This window comes from Hemitrygon akajei, chromosome 1 (genome assembly GCF_048418815.1).
Source record: "Hemitrygon akajei chromosome 1, sHemAka1.3, whole genome shotgun sequence".
Lineage (NCBI taxonomy): Eukaryota > Metazoa > Chordata > Chondrichthyes > Myliobatiformes > Dasyatidae > Hemitrygon > Hemitrygon akajei.
The window spans coordinates 186,435,713-186,457,789 of record NC_133124.1 but is presented as its reverse complement, the minus strand read 5'-3'; the positions used below and the strand labels follow the sequence as shown (position 1 = coordinate 186,457,789).

Here is a 22,077-nt window from a genome sequence, read left to right as displayed (position 1 = left end):
GACTGATGAGCCCTGTCTGTCAACAGGGCAGCTGACTGCTGACTGGCACACGATTGTGGCAATCTTGGAAGTCACTTGCAAATTGACAGAATCCAGAGCTCTTGACTGAATGACTCCATAAGTGCCATGCTACTTGCATTATATTGACTGTGGGTCAAATTCAGCCTGGGATATTATTCTTATTGGCCTCCTTAGCTCTTTCCACAGGGCCACATGGACTGAACTGACAGCTGATTCTAGTCAGCTTGGCTTCCTTCCACTTAGTACTGAACTTCACCGGTTCCCAGGCTGAATATCTGCTCTTTTATGTAATCTGAAAGCCATGCATGATGGAAGCTTGCAGCACGTCTCTAACTAAACTTGCTTGCAGCAAGGTATATGATCACTAATGAGTGGAACTGCACGATGATTCCAGAGCTTGAGCTTTCAGTATTCCACTGTCTTCCTGGTCTTGCCACTTATTTCTCATCTGCAGGTAATTAATGGTGATAAGAATCTTCTTGCTCTTAAGCAAAGCTTCAACAAGGAGTAAAGCACACACCTTGCCAGAGAGTCCTTTCTTGATTGACATGATGGAGTTTGGGTGATCATCTCGGCACCATTTTCCCAGAGACAAAAGGTCAATGCTGGTGTTTGGACTACTGGCAGATGTTGGGAAGTTTTCTAGGTGAGGAAAAATTCCCAAACCTAGAAAGATGCACCCAGACTCTGGAGCAACATACAAAATGCTGGAGAAACTCAATAGGCCAGGCAACATCTAAGGAGAGAAATAGACAGTCACTATTTAGGCCCAAGACCCTTCATTTCTGGAGAATTGCCCTCCACAGCCTCCAACATTGTTCTCCAAACTTGCATGACCTGTGTATTTCAAACCCCTACCCACATCTTGTCTCTTCAACTCTCTAGATGGGTTCAGAGGCTCCTGTCTACTGTATTGTTCTGTGTATGAAAATGCTATTTTGTGGAATCTGCATCATGAAAGTTCTAACAGGTGAGTGAGGGATTGATTTTATAATGGCAGCATTAATTTGTTTCCTCTACCTATGTGTCATATCATTGGTAGGGAAGCATTTGAAGAGGATTCTTAGGGATAGAATTTATGAGCAGTTAAAAAACTATGTCTAAATTAGGGACAGCCAGCGTAACTGTGCAGGGCAAGTTATCTCTTATTTGATCAAGTTAAGGTGGCGAAGGTGATTGAATTTAGAAGGATGAAAGGGGATCTGATTGAAACATATAAGATTATTAAGGGATTGGACACGCTAGAGGCAGGAAACATGTTCCCGATGTTGGGGGAGTCCAGAACCAAAGGCCACAGTTTAAGAATAAGGGGTAGGCCATTTAGAATGGAGTTGAGGAAAAACTTTTTCACCCAGAGAGTTGTGGATCTGTGGAATGCTCTTCCTCAGAAGGCAGTGGAGGCCAATTCTCTGGATCCTTTCAAGAGAGAGTTAGGTAGAGCTCTTAAAGATAGTGGAGTCAAGGGATATGGGGAGAAGGCAGGAACGGGGTACTGATTGTGGACGATCAGCCATGATCACAGTGAATGGCGGTGCTGAATGGCCTACTCCTGCACCTATTGTCTATTGATGAAAGTAGGGCTGTGAATGCTGTCATGGATTTAGTAAAGCGTTTGACAAGGTTGCTCATGGTAAGCTCCTCTAGAAGATTAAGATGCATGGGATCTGTAGCATTTGGATTCAGAATTGGTTTGCTCATAGAAGACAGAGGACAGTGGTTAATGTGCATTCTGGGCTGAGATCTGCCACTAGTGGTGTTCCACAGGGGTCTGCTGTTTGTGATGTATATGAATGACATGGATGAAAATGTAGAAGGGTAGATGAGTCAGTTTGCAGATGAAATAAAAAATTGGTGGGGCTGTGGATAGTGTAGGACATTGCCAAAGACTATAGCAGGATATAGATCAGTTGCAGATCTGGGCAGAGAAATGGCAGATGGAGATTCATTGGGCTAAATGTGAAGTGTTACTCTTTGGGGGATCAAATTTAAAGGGAAAATGCACTGTTAATGGCAAGTCTCTCAATAGTGTTGATGTAAAGTGATTTTGAGATTCAAGTCCATAGCCCCTGAAGGGTTGTGCAGGTTGAGTAGGTGGTAAAGAAGGCCTATGGCATGCTTGCCTTTATTAATTAAGGCACTGTATCCAAGAGTCAGGAAGTTATTTTTCAGCTTTATAAAACTCTGGTTAGGCCACATTTAGAGTATTCCATTTATTTCCCGTCACCCCATTTTGGGAAGGACCTGGAGGCTTTGGACAGGATTACAAGCTGCTGCCTGGATTAGAGAGCATGTATGAAAAGGAGGGCTTGGACAAATGTAGGTTTGTTTTCTCTGGAGTGGCAGAGATGAAGGGAGACCTAAAAGAGGTCAGCAAGATTATGAGAGGTATCGATAGAGTAGACGGCTGGTATTTCTCCCCCAGGTTTGGAATCTTTAATACCAGAAAGCGTGCAATTAAGGTGAGAGGGTAAAGTTCAAAGGAGAAGTATAGGGCAAATGTTTAGCTGAAGAATGGTGGGAGCTTGGAATGTGCTGCTAGATGAGGGAGGAGGTTAATGCAATAGAGATGTTTAAGAGGCTATTAGATGGGGACATGGATGTGCAAATAATGAAGGGATGTGGACACTGTGTAGGCAGAAGGGATGAGTTTAGTCAGGTGTTCTTGTCCTGTTCTTATGCTGTAGTGTCCTATGTTCTTTTGTTGGTCTCTCAACTATCTGACCACAAACATATCAAATTCTATGTCAGACTACTGAGGCAGTGTTTGCAAATGGAGAATTTGCACTTGTCTTGTACTGTGAACAACAACACCCTTCTCACCCACACACCACCTCCCTACTGCACCGTCAAAGTCATGGTGTCTGGCATATGATGAATCCAAATGAGTTCTCAGCAATGCCTTTTAAGCGTAAAGGATTTCTGTAAAACTCGATTTATTGTCATATGTACATGCATGCACAGGTGCAATGAAAAACTTACTTGCTGTAACATTGCAGGCACATAGCATCGTAAAGAAGCAGCCAGTGTCCTTAAGCTGCTTTATCCTTTGGCTCTGTAGGCTGGAGTCAGGTGGGCATTCACAAGGACTGTGGTCCTCAACTCCTCTGTCTATTCACTTGTAATATGGATGGCTGAATCCCGAACACGTGACAGCGGTGTGCGTTGGCATTGCTGAGGGGCAAAGATATACCTACAGTGTATCAGGCAAACAGAAATCATTGAAGGTTCACTAGTTTGATTTGGAAATCATCCAAATTATGGTAGAGTGTAGTGGATGGTAGAAAATTTGTATATTTTCAATAATTAAACTTAAATTTGATTTACAAACCAGTTAATGTTGTAATCAATAATGTTTGATTGTGAACTCCAAAGGATAGTGCTCTGAGCATGGACAGGAGCAAGCATAAAATCACAAGCCAGAACTCCATGTATTTTAAAGCAGGAAACATTATTGTTTTTTTGTAATCTGAAAAGAGTAGCTTTAAAAAGTAGGTGAAGTATCCCATCTGGTTTCGTGTGGTTTAAAAAAACATGTTTCTTAGAAGTGAACCCATGCACCCGTCATACAATCTCTTCTCCCTCCTGCCGTCTGGGAAAAGGCTCCGAAGCATTTGGGCTCTCATGACCAGACTATGTAACAGTTTCTTCCCCCAAGCTATCAGACTCCTCAATACCCGAAGCCTGGACTGACACCTTGCCCTACTGTCCTGTTTATTATTTATTGTAATGCTGGTACTGTTTTGGTGCACTTTATGCAGTCCAGTTTAGGTCTGTAGTCTAGTATAGCTTTCTCTGTGTTTTTTTTTATTACGTAGTTCAGTCTAGTTTTTGTACTGTGTCATGTAAACCATGGTCCTGAGAAACTTTGTCTCATTTTTACTATGCACTGTACCAGCAGTTATAGTCGAAATGACAATAAAAGTTGACTTGACTTGACTTGACTTGACTTGATTACAATTATTAATTGATTACACATTCAGTGGCCATTTTATTAGGTATACCTGTACACTTGCTCGTTAATGCAAATATCTAATCAGCCAGTCATGTGGCACCAACTCAATACATTAAAGCATGCAGACATTGTCAAGAGGTTCAGTTGTTGTTCAGACTAAACAACAGAATGGGGAAGAAATGTGATCAAAGTGACTTTGACAGTGGAATGTTTGTTGGTGCCAGATGGAGTGGTTTGAGTATCTCAGAAACTGCTGGTCTCCTGGGATTTTCGCTCACAACAGTCTCTAGGGTTTATAGAGAATGCTGTGAGAAACAACAAACATCCAGTGAGTTCTTTGGACTTTGTTAATAGGTCAGAGGAGAATGGCCAGACTGGTTCAAGCTGACAGTAACTCAAATAACCAGGTGTTACAACAGTGGTGTGCAGAAGTGCATCTCTGACTGGACAACACCTTGAACTTTGGAGTGGATGGGGTACAGCAACAGAAAACCATGAACATATACTCAGTGGCCACCATTTGAAAAAGAGCTACAACACAACATTGATTACACTGCAACCCTGGCCTCCAGTACAGGCTTGAGAGGAGCCTGCAACCCTTAGAGCAAAGAAGGGACTTTGGCTACCAAATATGGCACTTGTGAAAACAGGAGAAAAGGCTTGCACTACAGAGAGCAGTCTGTAAATAAGGTATGACTATCTATGCACACCAGGCAGTTAAGGCCACTGGTACGCACATCACCAGCAGAGTCCAATGGTGTAGGGCCACACCAATCTCCATTGCTTCTGGGGGTGAGAGAGGCGGGATCTGCATACTATTTGGATCCCACCGGAGATAAACCAGAAAAATACTCGCTGCCTCAAGATGGGAATGCCAGCAAGGAAACTACTGTAAACTTATCAGTTCTTGGGAGGCAGTGGCAGCTTTCCAGAGCTCTGGGTAGAACTCTTAAAACCCGTTGGACGGTGCGTCATTCAATAATGAATTCAGCAAGGGAATGGCTTCGTACAATCGCATGCTCAGGTACGAGAGGAGGCCGCTCAGGGTAAGGACTCCGGAGGTTGAAAGGCAGGACGGGGCAGTCAGACCACGGCTACCCAAGGGCAGGTGAATGGGAAGCAGGGTAATGGCAGCAGTGCACACTAGCCAGGACTTAGTTGAAGAACTAATGCAGGCTAATACAGAGCTGGGCACTGACTGCAAGAAGCCCAAAGCTAACATGCTGTGTGCTGCAAGGATCCCGGTGCCCACAGGCTGGGCGTTGCAGAGACACCAGTGCCCACTGGCTGTGTGCTGCAGGGAACTCAGTGCCCATGGGCGGGGCGTTGCAGAGACACCAGTGCCCACTGGCTTTGTGCTGCAAGGATCCCGGTGCCCACAGGCTGGGCGTTGCAGAGACACCAGTGCCCACTGGCTGTGTGCTGCAGGGAACTCGGTGCCCATGGGTGGGGCGTTGCAGAGACACCAGTGCCCACTGGCTGTGTGCTGCAGGGAACTCGGTGCCCATGGGTGGGGCGTTGCAGAGACACCAGTGCCCACTGGCTGTGTGCTGCAAGGATCCCGGTGCCCACAGGCTGGGCGTTGCAGAGACACCAGTGCCCACTGGCTGTGTGCTGCAAGGATCCCGGTGCCCACAGGCTGGGCGTTGCAGAGACACCAGTGCCCACTGGCTGTGTGCTGCAGGGAACTCGGTGCCCATGGGCGGGGTGTTGCAGGGACACCAGTGCCCACGGGTGGTGTGGTGTGGGGGCTTTTAAAATGTAAAACCCAATAAAATCAGATGAAAATACTTATCTCAAGATGTCTAATCCCTATTGTATTAATGTCGGAGGACCCCTTGTCTGTCTGCATGCCTGCTCTGAGAACATGTTGGGACAAAGCCTTCGATGAGATTCATGGTCTGTGAGCACACGGGGGCCTTTTCCTCTGACAGTGTCCACTGGCGTCACTGTGGTAGACTGTGCTCACTGCTCTGCATACTGTCCATTGGTTGACTCCAAACTGCTGTCTTTTGGATTCTGAGCTCTGGACCTTCTGTAGCAATTTGGCCCATGGTCATTTTGTTTTGTTCCACCGTGTAATGGCTCTCACTCTTGGACCTATGATTATTCTATCCCCAGCAACTTTTCTGAGCTAAAAAATGAATACTTGGCCAATGACTTGTGGTAAAGCTGATTTGATATTACACCAGAGTTGTACATCCCTGAAACAGGCCCTTCAGCCCACTGTGTCCAAGCCGGCCCTTAGGTGCGTCACCTACGCTGATCCCATTTGGTATGTGGCCAGCTTTGGCTTGGCATTTCAAAAGCTGATGCAGAAATCTAAATTCAGGACAGCCTCTTTTGCCTCCTCCCTTTGGCATAGTGCATTTCAAACTCTGGGTGAAACTGTCTTCTTTATATCCCCTCTAAAACTGCCTACCCCTTACCCTAAACATGCCCTCTGGTTACAGCCCTCTCTGCTATGGAGAAATTACTACTGCCTGCCTTATCTGTGCCCCTCATAATTTTACATGCCTCTATCAGGATATCTACTCCTCAACCATCTTTTCCACTCTGAGAAAGAAACAAGCCTCTATGCTTCATCCTTCCTCATAACTGAGACACTTCATCCCAGGCGACACCCTGGTGGATCTCCGCTGTACCCTGTGCACTGTAATCATGTCCTTTCTATACTGAAGTGACCAAACCTGCACACAATATTGGCTTTAGAGATGTACCACAATTTCTCCATTCTTCTTCTCTCTGTCCTGGCTAACGAGGTCTAGAAGTTCTTCTGCTTTCTCTGCCACCTGACCTACCCGTGCTGATTGATCTAAACCCATGCTGCAGTGGGCAGAGCCATGACTGAAAGAACAGGGGTTTTCAACTCCCTGTTGTTAACTGGATTAGAAAGATATAAAAGGTAGAGAGGAGAGGGAGCAGAATTGTCAGTGCATTCAATGGAAATATCTTTAATCAACTTTAATAAGATGTAGATAGTTCTGAGCTTACATCTTGAACCTGGGCAGTTAAAATGGGCTAGAAGCAGCTAACTACCTTGTCATTTCTCATAGCTCTGTTCAATTTAAATGATGACTAAACTGAATTAGTGTGAAGCCGATTTTGCTAGATTGAAGTAGATCTGCTTGAGCAAAAGTGGTAACAACTACTGAAAAGTGATCAGTTTCACAGCAGTGAGGGGCATTCAAGGGGAGATAAAAGGGTTCAATATTCCCCAGTTTAAGAAATTAGGATGCAGAAGGGTGTTTAGGAATATGGTACCAAATGAAAATTTTGTATTCCATCTTCACGAAAGGAGGATGTGGCATGGGCATTAATGTTAGCAGTGAAAAGTGTGAAATGTTGGTTACAATGAATACAATAAGCAAAGGAAATGCAGATTCACTAAGCTGTTACTGAAGGTACCCCTAAGTAAGAGTAGGCTGGAAAGTAACGCAGACTCTATCACTTTCCAAACCTCTTTAGGCTAAGGTTAGTATGATTCCAGAAGACCGGAATACTCCTTGGCATCCTAGAATGACCCATAATCAGTCCAAGTGGAGAAGGAGCATTCAGGGTGTGAGTCAGAACTTCCATGGATGTGAGTACAGGAAACCCCTATGTAAGTGTTGGAAGGAGTGTAACATCTCCCAACCCACTGATCTATCTGCCTGTCCTATAGTGGGTACTATGTCCCTGGTCTCCTCTACTGCTAAGATGAAGTCAAACTCAGGTTGGAGGAGCAGCTCCTCATATTCCGTCTATGTAGTCTCCAACCTGATGACATGAACATCACTTTTTCTAACTTCTGGTGATTACTCGCTGTTCTCTGTTTTTTCCATTCCCCATTCTGGTTACCCTCTCACCCCTTCTTCTCTTGTTGCTTGTCCATCATCTCCCTCTGTCGTAGAAAAGCAACATCCATCATCAGGGATCCCCACCACCCAGATCGTGTTCTCTTCTCACTGTTGCCATCAGGAAGAAGGTACAGGAGCCTCAGAACCCACATCAGCCTCCTGAACCAGTGGGGACAACTTCACTCACCCACCACTGAACTGACCCCACAACCTATGGACTCACTTTCAAGGACTCTTCACTTCATGTGCTATATGTTACTATTTGTTTATCTATTTGTCTGCCTGCCTACCTATCTAACTATATATCAATCTATCTATCTGTAGGTCTGCCTATCTAGCTACCTACAGTTTGCTGTCTTTTGCACACTCGTTTGACCTCCTGTTGGGTGCAATCTTTCATTGATTCTGTTTCTTGGATTTACTGAGTAGGTCCATGAGAAAATGGATCTCAGTGTTCTATATAATAATAAATTTATTTTGAACTTTGACTTTGGTTCCACTTTCCCTTCTTCCATATTTCACTGTACTGTCCTATTAGATTCCTTCTTCTTTCAGCCCCTTACCTCTTTCTCCAATCACCTCCCAGCTTCTTACTTCATCCACTCTCCCTCACCTCATCGTCACTTCTGCCTGCCTTTCTAGTCCGGAGTGCCCAGGGTCTGCTGCAATGGCCTCATAAGTTCCTTCAGAGCCAACAAAGCATGTCATCTCTGAAACACACACAAAATGCTGGAGGAATTCAGTAGACCAGGCAGCATCTATGGAAAAGAGTACAGTCAACATTTTGGGCCGAGACCCTTCATCAGGACTGGAGAAAAATAGAGTCAGAGTTTTGATCCTATGGTATAAAAGGAAGGTTGCTGTTTAAAAAAAAGGGGAAAGAGATTGAGTAGATAATTACAAGCCAGTCAAGCAAATTCCTGCTAAATTATTGCAAAAAAATGGTTCTGGACATATTTTAAACTATCATTAATCAGTAATGGTTGGCATCGATTTGTTATGAAGCAGTTATCTGACAAACTGAACTAGATTTTTTTTGTATAGACAAAAATGGATGAATCAGAATTAGTTTTATTATCACTGACATATGTCGTGAAATTTGAATCGTGAAATAGATTGTCTTTGTTCTTGAAGTTTGACAAAGCCCAACATGGCAGCCATAACTTTCAAGCGGTAGTGGCACTGGATTCAAAGTTAATCTAGTGGCAGAAAGCAAAGGTTGGTGGCTGATGGGTGTTTTAGTGACTGCAAGGGTGTTTCCATTAGTCTTCTGGAGGGCTTAGCCATTGGCTGCAGTCTGTGACTTACACTTCATGCAGGATCCATGACTGAGGAATGTGCAGATTATACCAAAACCATCAGTGTAGTTAATAGTAAGGAAGAAAGCTGCAGAAGATGTCAGTGATATATGGATAAGTCAGGCGAGCCAAAGTAACCAAAGTAACTCAGTGCAATGAGCTGCGAGGTGGGGCCTTTGAGGAAGGCAAACAAACAATGTGACGTTGTAGATATCACAGAGTCATGGCTGAAAGACTATTGTAGATGGGAGCCTGATATGCAAGGATACACAATCTATTGAAAGGACATGCAGGTGGGCAGTGGAGCAGGAGTGGCTCTGCTGGTAAAAAAAATGAAATCAAATCTTTAGAAGGAAGTACATAAGATCAGAACATGGAAGATCCTTGTGTGTAGAGTTAAGAAACTGCAAGGTTGAGAAGACCCTAATGGCTGTTATTTGCAGGCCTCCGAACAGTAGATGGGATGTGGTCTACAAGTTACAGTGAGAAATAGAAAAAGCATGTCAAAGAGGCAATGCTATGTTAGTCATGGGGGATTTCAATATGCAAATAAATTGTGAAAATCCAGTTGATGCTGGATCTCGAGAGAAAGAGGGGGCTTTTTGGAGCAGCTCGTGGTTGAGCCCACTAGGGGATCAGCAATTCTGGATTGGGTATTGGGTAATGAACCAGATGTGATTAGGGAGCTTAAGGCAAAGGAACCCTTAGGAAACAGTGATCATATTATGATATAATTCACTTTGCAATTTCAAAGGGAGAAGCTAAAGTCAGATAGTGGAGAAAACAGAATTAAGGAGGCATGAGAGAGGAGCTGGCCAAAGTTGATTGGAAGGGGTCACTAGTAGGGATGACGGCAGAGCAGCAATGGCTGGAGTTTCTGGGAGCAATTCAGAAGGTGCAGGATAGATACATCCCAAAGAAGAGGAAGTATTCTAAGGGCAGGATGACACAACCATGTTTGTCTAGGAAAATCAAAGCCACATACACACAAAAGAGCGGGCATATAATAGAGCAAAAATTGGAGGGAAGTTTGAGGAGAAATTTTTAAAAACCAACAGAAGGCAACTGAAAAAAACCATAAGGGGGGAAAGATGAAAGATGAGTGTAAGCTAGCCAATAATATCAAAAATGACACCAAAAGTTTTTTTCAGATACATGTAGAGTAAAAGACGTGTGAGTAAATATTGGACAATTGGAAAATGACGCTGGAGAAGTAGTAATGGGAGACAAGGGAATAGCAGATGTACTGAATAAGTATTTTGCATCAGTCTTCACTGTGGATGACACAACATATGGTCCCAACATATCAATGTAGCTACAAAGAAGATACAATAGTGGATATATTTCATTAGCAGTTTGAAGAGATTTGGTATGTCACCAAAGGCATTCACAAATTTCTGCAGATCTACTGTGGAGAGCATTCTAACTGGCTGCATCAACATCTGGTATGGCGTGGGGGCTACTTCAGAGGATTGAAATAAGCCCCAGAGAATTGTTAACTTAGTCAGCTCCACCACTAGCCTTCGTAGTATCTAGGACTGCTTCAAGGAGCAGTGCCTCAAAAAGATGGCATCCCTCGTTAAGGACCCTCATTACCCAGGACATGCCTTGTTCTCATTGCTGCCATCAGAAAGAAGGTACAGAAACCTGAGGTGCACACTCAGCGATTCAGGAACAGCTTCTTCCCCTCTGCCATCCCATTTCTGAATGGACATTGAACCCACGAACACTACCTCACTATTGTTTTATTTTTATTTTTGCACTACTTATTTAATTTTATTATAATATATATATTTACTGTAATTCACTTCTTTCTATTATTATCTATTGCATTGTACTGCTGCTGCAAAGACAACAAATTTCATGACATGTATGCCGGTGATATTAAACCTGATTCTGACTTCACTAGCAGTGTGCAGGAAGTTTGAGTGTTGGGGGCAGGAGTGAATGTAGTTGCTGTTACTAGGGAGATAGTGCTTGGGAAACTGAAAGGTCACCTGGACCTGACAGACCACGCCCCAGGGTTCTGAACGAGGTGGCTGAAGGCATTAGTAATGATCTTTCATTAATCAATAGATCCTGGCATGGTCCCAGACGACTGGAAAATTGCGAATGTCACTCCACTCTTCAAGAAGGGATGGAGACAGAGAAAAGAAACTATAGGCCAGTTAGCCTAATCTCAGTGGTTGGGAGTCGATTGTTAAGGATGTTGCTTCAGGATACTTGGAGGCACATGAAAAAATAGGCCTAAGTCAACATGGTTTCCTTAGTGGAAAATTTTGTCTGACAAATTTGTTGGAATTCTTTGAAGAAATAACAAGCAGCACAGACAAAGGAGAATTGGTGGATGTTGTGTTCTTGGATTTTCAGAAGGCCTTTGATGCTACTAAACAAGATAAGAGCCCAGGGTATTACAGAAAAGATTCTAGCATAGATAGAGCATTGGCTGATTGGCAGGCGGGAGAGTGGAATAAAGAGTCCTTTTCTGGTTGGCTGTTGGTGACTAGTTCCACAAGAGTCTTGAGTTGGGACTGCTTCTTTTTAAGTTGTATGTCAATGATTTGGATGAAGGAATTGATGGCTTTGTGGCCAAGTTTGCAGACGATATGAAGATAGGTGGGGGGACAGGTAGTGTTGAGGAAGCAGAGAGACTGCAGAAGAACTTAGATTTGGAGAATGGGCAAAAAGGTGACAGATAGAATAAAGTATCGGGAAGTGTTTGATCATACATTTTGGTAGAAGGAATAAAAATATAGACTATTTTCTAAATGAGGAGAAAATTCAAAAATCCAATATAAAAAAGGGATTTGGGAGTCCTCGTGCAGATTTCCTAAAGGTTCGTTTGCAGGTTGAATCGGTGGTGAGGAAGGTGAATGCAACGTTAGCATTCATTTGAAGAGGACTGGAATATAAAATCAGGGATGTACTGTTGAGACTGTATAGGTCACTGATGAGGCCTCACTTGGAGCAGTTTTGGGCCCCTTATTTAAGAAAACGTGCTGACATTGGAGAGGGTTCAGAGGAGGTTCAGGAGAATGATTCTGGGAATGAAAGGGTTACCATATGAACAGTAATTGAAGGCTCTGTGCCTGTACTCCCTGGAATTTAGAATAATGGTGTGTGTGTGTGTGTGTGTGTGTGTGTGTGGGGGGGTATCTCATTGAAACTTATCAAATGTTGAAAGGCTTAGATAGAGTGGATTTGGAGAGGATGTTTCCTTTGGTGGGTGAGTCTAGGACCAGAGGGCATGGCCTCAAAATAGAGGAATATAATTTGGAACAGAGATAAGGAGCAATTTCTTTAGCCATGGGGTGGTGAATCTATGGAATTTGTTGCCGCCAGCAGCTATGGAGGCCAAGTCCTTGGGTGCATTTAAGGTAGAGGTTGATTAGTTAGGGCGTGAAAGTTTATCGGGTGAAGGCAGGAGAATAGGGTTGAGAGGGAAATGGATCAGCCAGGATGAAATGATGGAGCAGACTTGATGGACCAAATGGTCTAATACTGCTTCTACGTCTTATGGTTTTATAGCAGTTGAACTGGGTATATTAATAACATTTAAAATCCACCTAGACAAGTACATGGAGAGGAGAAGTTTAGAGGACTGTGGGCCAAATTTGTCCCGTAGGCAGATAGAACTAGCTTGCTAGCAACACAGTTGGGCTGAAGGGCCTGTTTCAACTTTATATGACTGTGTCTTTATGGATATAAATAACTCAGAGGCTTGTTTCTCTTCCATAAGTTCTTATAAATCTTATGGCCTGGGGTAAGGGTGATAAGTTTAAAGAGAGAAGGGAGAGATTTGAAAGGAACTTGAGAGCAAGCTTTTTTCCCATAGAGGGTAGTGGGTATATGGAACAAAATGCTCAAGGAAGTGGTAGAGCAATTACAGTGTTCAAAAGGCACGTAGGCGGGTACATGGATAGGAGAGTTTCAAGGAAGATGGGACTAGCTCAGGAATACAACTTGTTTAGAATGGACAAGTTGGACTGGAGGGTTTGCTTACTGCTGCACAACTACAACTCAATGATTGTTGTGAAAGGTCTGAATGAAAGGGGCAAATTGGATCCTGTGTATTTGTGTAAGTAATTGAGAAATTGTCTGTTATTTGTGAAAATTTGGTGAGCATCCTCCAGTTGCCTGACTGGCTGTTTGATCTCTCAGTGGCCAAACCCTTAATGTAACCATTTCCACATTAAGATCCTCTTTGCATTACACCATTGGCCAGCAGCGGCTTAGTGGGAGTGGTGCTTTATATTATCAGCAACTGCCTGTGCCTGTGTCACGTCTAGCTCTGTGATGATATATTTTCTTTTGGTGTAATTAGCTGCTTCCCCACCCCCCCACACCCAACCCTCCACCCTCCACCCCACCGTGTTTTCAGACCCATCTCAATCTGAGTCTCACCACCACCAACTCCCTTCTCCTATTTACCATCAGAGAATTTACTGATGAGTTCAAGTCGAGTTCTCTGCACTCTGATATTTAAACTGACCAGTTTATTATGGTTTGCTTTGAATGTGGATGCTTCACAGAATCACCTGCCTATGAAATTCTCAATGAAAGGATTTTTAATTGTGCCTTCACTGATGCCCTGACTGATCACAGAGCCTGGATTTGCTGCTTGAGTTTTGACCTTAGAATGAAATTAAAGTTGTCCTGCTCATTGAATGGAAGCCCCTTAACATGTCATTTATCTTTTAAGGGAGAGGAAGTTTTTTTTAAAATGTATTTTTCTGCACCGTTTAAGCTGGAGCTGTGGGAAGGCTGGTTGCTATGGTCTTCTGTGTGGGGAGGAAGGGGGAGGTGTGATTTTGGTGTGTAGCGGACGCAGAATATTGTACCTTTGGAATAATTGCTTTTGTCTGCGAAGGGCTAGGGGCTCCTCTGAGGGGGACTGAGAGGGGACGGATCGTTCTCTCTCTGAAATCAGTCGTCAGCTGTCAAACTGGGGAAGAGTATGAAAGAGAGTGAGAGAGAATGATAGTACCAGACAATACAAGAAGATTAGGTTGAGGGGGGGAGTCCATTGTTCCCAACAAGCTGTGAAACCAACATGCATTTACTCTGGGCTATGAACTGCTGGCTTCTCACACGGCAGTAATCGAGGAGGTGAAGGGGTACAGTGTGCCTCTGTTTGTGTGTGTGTGTGTGTGTGAGAGAGAGTGTGTGTGTATGTGTGTGTGTGTGTGTGTGCATGCGTGTGTATGTGGTGTATGTGTGATTTTAATACATAGAAAGACAGATAGTCAGTTCTGAGCACATATAACTGTCACTGTTACAATCTTCACCACTCACGCTTTATTCCCTGTTTGAAGGCACAGATACAGCCACACACACTCACATACACACCAACTTGGGTCCCTGGTATGCAAGGTTGGAAAACTGCCTGTCAGTCTCGATATGTTTGTTCCATTGCCCGTTCCCTTCGTTTTCCAGCGCTCCACATCTGACAACGCATGGAAGCTGAAATCGACCCTGGGACTACGAGCGTCTGACGGTAAGCTGACGAGAGAGAGAGAGGAGCCGGGAGAGAGGAAAAGGCTTCTTTTTATTCATGCAGTATTGATCTGAATGTCACAGTGTGGATCGAGCGGCCGAGCCAGAAGCCGGTCGATAGAAAAAAGGCGTCGGGGATTACTGGGCTGCTGTTAGCAGGGAGAGGCTGAGGAAAGAGAGAAAATAAAGAGAGTAATGTGGAGATAAGGAAAGTGATTGTTTGTCAATAGCAGAATAATTTATGCTTATTAGTTGAACTGAAAGGCACAGGCAGAGCTGGTCTTGTGTTCCTGCTGTTGATTTATCTAGTGCATTTGTTTAACTATGGAGTGGCTCAGAGCATCCAGAGAAGGCAGATGGGCTGACTGAACATCATAGCTTCCTCTGTTGACCAGTTGAAGGGTTGCTAGGCCTGGTCTCCAGCTCCTCTGCCACTCCTCTTTCCCTTCTGGTTCTGTCTGATTTTTGCTGCTTCGCCCCCTTCGTTTCCCACTCCCTCTCCCGCTCTCACTCTTTGCGTGCCCGATTTGGCTTGTCTTTTCCTTCCTAGTTTCTAACTCCTATGTTTGCTCCACATCCTATTGCCCTCTGTTTCCCCTCCCCCACTCTCATTTTTTTTATATATCTTGCCTTTCCTGCTTTTCTTTTTAGCTCTCATTCTTTGTCTTCACTTCTCTTACTCCTGACATCTACTTCATCCTCTTAGGTTTTGAAGATCTATCGTCATGCTTTCTTTTTTTGTTCCTCTTTCCCGCTGCCCTATTTTTTGCCTCTCCCACCGGTGTCCTCTTCCTGCACCACTATTTCTTTCTTTGCCCGGGTGAAGCAATGCTCGCAGAGCCTCAGTAAGCTTTTGGGTGTAAAAGAGACCACGTTGCTGATTTTGGTGACTCCCCATTGCAAGCCCAAGCTTCTTCCACACAAGTCTCAGGGTCTTTCTCTTGGTGGCGGAGGCACTTGCGATGGGGATGCTCTGGTGGGGTTTTACCGTGGGTTGAATGTGGTAACAGCTGTTTGTGTGAATGTGTGCATTTTAAAAAAGGAGAAGGAATGTTCCTGGCTTCCTGCAATGAGAAATTACGCCGTCTCGCTGTGTGGCTATTATCTTGTTTCCCACTCCTGTCCAATTGTTTCTGTTGCTTTTTGGTACTTCATGCTGTGCTCCTTGTTAGGATTTCTCACAATCACTTCTTGCTTTGTTTAAACTCAGCGGCCTTCAAATAGTTCCTAGAGCATTTATAATCATGCAACGTGCACATCTCTGAGCTACAGCTGTAGAGATTAATGATCAACTGCCGCGAGTAGGATGCTTTGCAATCATTTGCTGTTTCTTCAAAATGTTTCTTTTTCTGTCAGCCCTAAAATGTAAAAACCGGTGTTAATTTTCATTTCATCAGAAACTTTTGCAAGTGGGGGCAAATCTGTGATCTCTGGGGTGATAAAACCCTGGAATTCAATGCAGTGATGCTTCTGCTAGGTTAAAAATGTGAGTGGATGGTGCCCGTAAATGGGAGCTCCCGTGTTCCTGCACCTGGAGCCTTATCTTTCCCACTCAGCCACAAACCTGAGTAATAACTGGAGCACCAGAATAACCTCATCACTGATAATTATTTGTGCCCTGTTCAGCCACACAGCTCTGCTGGCTAAAATTAACTCCACTCCACAATTTCTTCAACATTCCAAGTGTGACTGTTTGGGAGATGTCCCTATTTGTTGCAATTGCTCAGCCGGTGGTGGAGAAAGGGTATTTTGATTGTGCTAAATGCAAGTTGCAGAAAAAGTGATTTGTTGTGGAGTCATTGAAAGGATACAGGTGACTCTAGTTTGGATGGCAGAAATTAACCTTGTAGAAATCACACATTACTACCAAAAATCTATGATTTACTCTTCATAAGGAATTTATGTGTAAATAGATAAACATAAATATATTTTCAGCCTGAGTTCCTTGACACAGGCACAGATGACGTGGTTTTGTGTTGTGGAAAATTATAATACAGGATATTTTCTTGGCACTCAGCACCCGCCCTCCCCCCCCCACCCCCGTAACACAGTGGTCGCCTGTACAACATAATCTTGCATTTATCACCTAGTTTGCTCTGGTGGTTGAATCCAAAGTCCGCAACACAGCGGGTTGGGTGCCAGTGCCCTTAATAACCAGTCCTCAGCCTTGGAGAATGGGCGGCAATATGAATTACAGAGGTGACAGTATCGTGCACCCAAATTATACAATATCTTTGCACAGGGATAAAGAAAGGTTTATAATTGCTCTCCATTTGACTGCCCACCTCTGTGCAGAGGCGATGAAGCTGGAGAGCAGCGGTACAGTCTGAAATATTCTAAGGAAAGATTTACTGCTCGCTGTCAATGTGTAAATGTTGCGATTTTTGCAGATCTCCTTTGCAATCTGCACACATTTGTTTTTTTCACTTCTGAATTTGGGACCCGATAAGGTGTGATGCTGAAACAGATTGAAAGCCATAAAAGCTTTCAACTCTGGCCTCTGCAGCACAATAATGTGGGTTAACCATTTGGAGAGATGTCTGAGGTGCAATGACACTACGCTCTGTCTTAATAAGGCTCAACCAAGCTAGAAAGGAGCCAATGAAGCCATCTTTCTGGCAACTGTCTCGGTCTGGACTAGAATGAGCTTCCAGTGTTTGCCTCTCCTTCACAGAACTGCTGCCTTTCACCTCAGAGATACTGCAGACTTCATTCTACTCTGAATATCTGTTCTCTCTGCTAACTTCTAACTCTGCTATGGTTGGCTCCAGACTTGGCAGTTCCAGCCTTCTGCACACCGCTAACCCTGTGACAATCTTTATGCAAACTTCTGAAATGCTGTAACCGAGAGCTGGCCAGCAGCAGATCCCACTCACCTCTCAAACAGGTGGATAGAAGGATGAAGAACGATGGGCATCCTTGACTTCATTGGTCAGGGCATAGAGTACAAGTCTTGATATAGGGCTTCAGCCTGAAATGTTGACAGGAACAATACAGAATGAAGAGTAAAAGCTACTGAAAAAGTGCAGTGCAAGGAAACAATATGGTGATCATAATGAGGTAGATTATGAGGCCAAAAGTCTGTCTTATTGTACAAGAAATCTGTTCGTGAGTCTGATAACAGTGGGATAGAAGCTGTCCTTGAGTCCGATGGTATGTAGTTTCCTGCTCGACGGGAGAGGGGGAGAGGAGAGAATATCTGGGGTGGGTGGGGTCTTTGACTGTGCTGGCTGCTTTACTGAAGCAGCGAGAAGTGCAGACAGTCCATAGAGGGGAAGCTGGTTGCTATGATGTGCCAAGCTGTGTCCACACTCTTTGCTTTTTCCTGCAGTCACAGGCAGAGCAGTTGCTTTACCAAGCCAGCATGATTCCAGACAGAATGCTTTCTATGGTGCAATGATAAAAATTGGTAAGGGTCGACGGGGATATGCCAGATTTCTTTAGCCTCCTGACAAAGTAAAGGTGCTGGTGAGCTTTCTTGGCATGACATCAACGTGGCTGAACCAGGATGCTGCCTGGGCTGGAGGACATTAGGTAAGCTGGGATAGTCTGCAGTGGAGTGGAGGAAGGCAACGGGTAACCTGACAGAGCTTTATAAAACTCTAAGTGGCATAGATCCTAGCTAGTCGGAATCCTTTGCCCATGGTACGGGCATCAAAAACAAGAAGGCATGGGTTAATGTGAGAGAGAAAGAGTTTTAAAGGGGATCTGAGGGTATTTTTTGTCCTTCAGTAGGCGGTTGATATCAGAAGCTCATTGTCAGAGGAGGTGGTGAGTTAGAACATAGAAAAATACAGCGCAGTAGAGGCCTTTTGGCCCACAATGTTGTGCTGACCCTTAAACATATTCCATGATCGATCTAACACTTCCCCCCATACAGTCCATAACTCTCCATTTTTCTTTCATTCATATGTCTATCTAAGAGTCTCTTAAGTGTCCCTAATATACCACGCACCCACAACAGTGGTTTCTTGGCACTTACTGTTCTCAGTGTTTTAAACAAAAATCCACCTCTGACATCTCCCCTAAGCCCTTCTCCACTCACATCAAAAGGATGTCCTCTGGTATTAGCCACCACTGCCCTGGGAGAAAGGCACTATCTATCCACTCTGTCTATCGCTCTTATCATCTTATACACCTCTATCAAGTCGCCTCTCATCCTCCTTCACCCCAAAGTGAAAAGCCTCAACTCACTCAACCGTTTATCATAAGAGATGCTCTCTAATTCCGATAGCATCCTGGTAAATTTTGCACTGCACCCTTTTGAAGGCTTCCACATCGTTTCGATAATGAATCGACCAGAACTGAGCAGAATACTCCGAGTGTGGTCTAACCGGAGTTTTATAGAGCTGTGATATTACCCTGAGGCTCTTGAACTCTGACTAATAAAGGCCAACACAGCATAAGCCTTCCTAATCACCCTATCAACTTGTGTGAGTTCTTATACTTAAGAGACAAGGCTTACGAGGATACAGTCCCAATGCAGGCAGAAGGGTTAGTGTAGATGGACAGAAAGGATAGTGTGAATAAAATGGGCCAAAGGGCCTGTTCCTGTGCTGTGAAACTCTGTGATTCCATCACACGTACCCTCAATCCTGTTCCTCCAATTTACGGTATTTCCTTTATTTTGTGTCTGTTCATTACCTTGTCTCTTATCCCGAAACATACACTGACCATAAGCAACTACTTCCCACCAAAATGTCTTGTCTTAAACTCAACGTCCCATTCTTGGGACAAAGCCTTCGGCTGCTTAGGCAGATTTTGAAATCCGGTATCTAGATTCGTTATTGGGTTCACGTGAAACAGTTGTGTTATCGACCACTGTAGAATTCTGTAGCATGGAAGGTCAGTGAGCGTGGTGTTTTGGGGAAAATTTTACTCAACATGTTTGTTTCTATATATGTTATTGATTCAGTGACCATTTCTGTGGTTGATTTAGTGTATACTGTATGTTTATTGGTTATCTGTGATTGTTTACTATGGGTATTATGTGATCCACAAGGTTCATCACATAATGGATCATCTATGCGTCACCTCTTTCACCGAGGGCAGCGGTTAGATTGACTGGTTTCGGTCTGATCCAGTAACTGGGTCACTGGGTCCGGCCTGACCCTGCACACTGGGTCACTGTCCGGCCTGACCCTGCACACTGGGTCACTGGGTCCGGCCTGACCCTGCACACTGGGTCACCAGGTTCGGCCTGACCCTGCACACTGGGTCCGGTCTGACCCTGCACACTGGGTCACTGGGTCCGGTCTGACCCTGCACACTGGGTCACCAGGTTCGGTCCGATCCAATACACTGGGCCACTGGTCCCAGGCTGACACAAGGCACTGGGTTACTGGGTCCAGTCTCAACCATCACACTGGGTCACTTGGTTAGGTCTAATCCAGTACACAGGGTCACTGGGTTTGACGTGATCACATACCCTGGGTCACTGGGATTGGCCTGCTCCTCCACACTGGGTTACTGGGATCAGCTTGATCATGTACACAGGATCACTGGGTTTGGTCTGGTCCTGTACGGGGTGGGGGGGGGGGGTGTCCCTGGGATTGGCCTGATCCTGTCCTGTACACATAATCACTGGATTTTGCTCTGAATCCGCATACTGGGTCACTGTGTTCAGTATGACTCTGTCAGTCAGGGGTGAAGTGTATTTTTTCCCTTTGAGCCATGAGACCGTGGAACTCTGTTGCTGAATGGGTAGTGGAAGCAGAGGCAGATGAAAATGGATGGGTAAGGAAGTGTGGGACTACTGTGCTGGGGCAGAACTGGAGAGATGTGACCATGTTCAGATCAGCCTGACATTGTCAAGGGCCTGAGCAGATGGGTGGGGCTGAGTGGTGACCCTTGCCCCACACTCACATGTTGATACATATTGTGTATTTTGTAATTCCTTTGTGCAGAGTGAGGTATAATTCAATTCATTGGATGTGGAGATTCTTTTGATTGTACCATGTGGGTCTGAGGTTTGGGTCATTAATGGCCAACTATGTGATGTGTATGGATTGGATCCTTTTTAAATATCTCATGTTTATATTGATTAGCTAACTGTTTCTGTAAACTGGGAGCAGTGTAATTGTGAAAATTGAATTATCAGGTCTGGTATTTTTCTATAGGTTATATGATTTGTCTGAAGTCTTTAAAATGATGACAGGCGTAGTTATGGTTGACAGTTGCAGCCGATTCCCCAGGGTAGGGGGAAGACCAAAACTAGGGGACATGGGCTTAGGGTGAGAGGGCAAAAAACTAGAAGGGACCTGAGGGGCAACTTTTTCCCAAACAGATGGTGGTAAGTATATGCAAGAGGAAGTGGTTGAAGGAGGTACAATGCTATCATTTAAAAAATACTTGGACAGGTACCTGAGTGGGCCGGGACTTTGAGGGATATGGGCTAAAAGCAGCACTTTGGGGCTAGCTAGGTGGACAACGTGATCGGCATGGACTGGTTCAGCTGATTTAACCTGGGTTACAATCAGAGGTTGCACAGACTAGCACTTTATTCCCTGGCACATAGGGGACAGAGAGGTGACGTGATAGAGGAATATCCAATCACGAGGAGCACATAGAAGATGACAGCACGTGATCCTTTTTCCAGGAGGCGGGTGCAAAAGCGGGAGGTTATAGGCGAGAGAATCAGAATGGTCATCAGGGGCAGCTTCTTCATGCAGAGATGGAGTATATATGGAACAAGCGGCCAGAAATAGTGGTTGAGGCAGGCATGTTAGCAGTATTTAAAATCCACCTGGGGAACGTTCCCATCAATTTTCTCTGCTCTCTCTGCATCCTTCCTAGATTGCAACCCACTTGTAATTTAGCAAAGTTCTTGGGAAAGCTGCCTAGTCCTGGAAAGAGGACCGTGAAGGAGCATTGCCAGCAAAGAGGAGATGCTGGAGAAATGAAAGGCTTAATGTGGGATGACTGCCATCACAGGATTGTACAGAGTCACCAGCATCATCATCAAAGATTGTGCACCGGATAGTATGGGATACCCATTACCGCTGAATAGAGAAAGTGGAACTAGGAGCAAAAGATTTTATAAATAAATGCAGGGAATGAAGTTGCCTTAAAAGACTAATGCAACATTTAATATCCAACTGGATATGTGAACGTGAAAAGCCCATTAACGACTAGTAACGGCAGCGTAATGCTATTACGTTCATTTCTGCCGCTGCCTGCAAGTTTGTACGTTCTCCCTGTGACCGCGTGGGCTTCCTCCAGCTGCTCTGGTTTCCTCCCACGTTCCACAGGGTTCCAAATGGTCACTGGGTGTAGTGGGGTGGCGTGGGCTTGTTGGGCCAAAAGAGCCTGTTACTGTGCTCGATTTCTAAATAAAAATAACAACAAAATGAAAATATAAAGGCCAAAGAGCTGGAGGTGAAATTGACAATGCCAGTGATTAGACTATTTGCCGCAGAAACTATTCAAGCAAGAGTCTAGCATTTCATTTGAAGAGTCTCACTTTAGAAGC

The 22,077-nt window shown here is 44.5% G+C and overlaps 1 protein-coding gene across 1 annotated transcript in view; it reads left to right on the top strand.

Annotated features, from left to right (window-relative positions):
• The window catches only part of LOC140733232 (POU domain, class 2, transcription factor 2-like), a 386,783-nt gene that overhangs the window by 94,729 nt on the left and 269,977 nt on the right, over window positions 1-22,077 (top strand). The window contains exon 3 of the mRNA XM_073056287.1: window positions 14,547-14,607. Within this exon, the coding sequence (XP_072912388.1) occupies window positions 14,547-14,607 (61 nt within the window). The remainder of the gene's footprint in view (window positions 1-14,546; window positions 14,608-22,077) is intronic.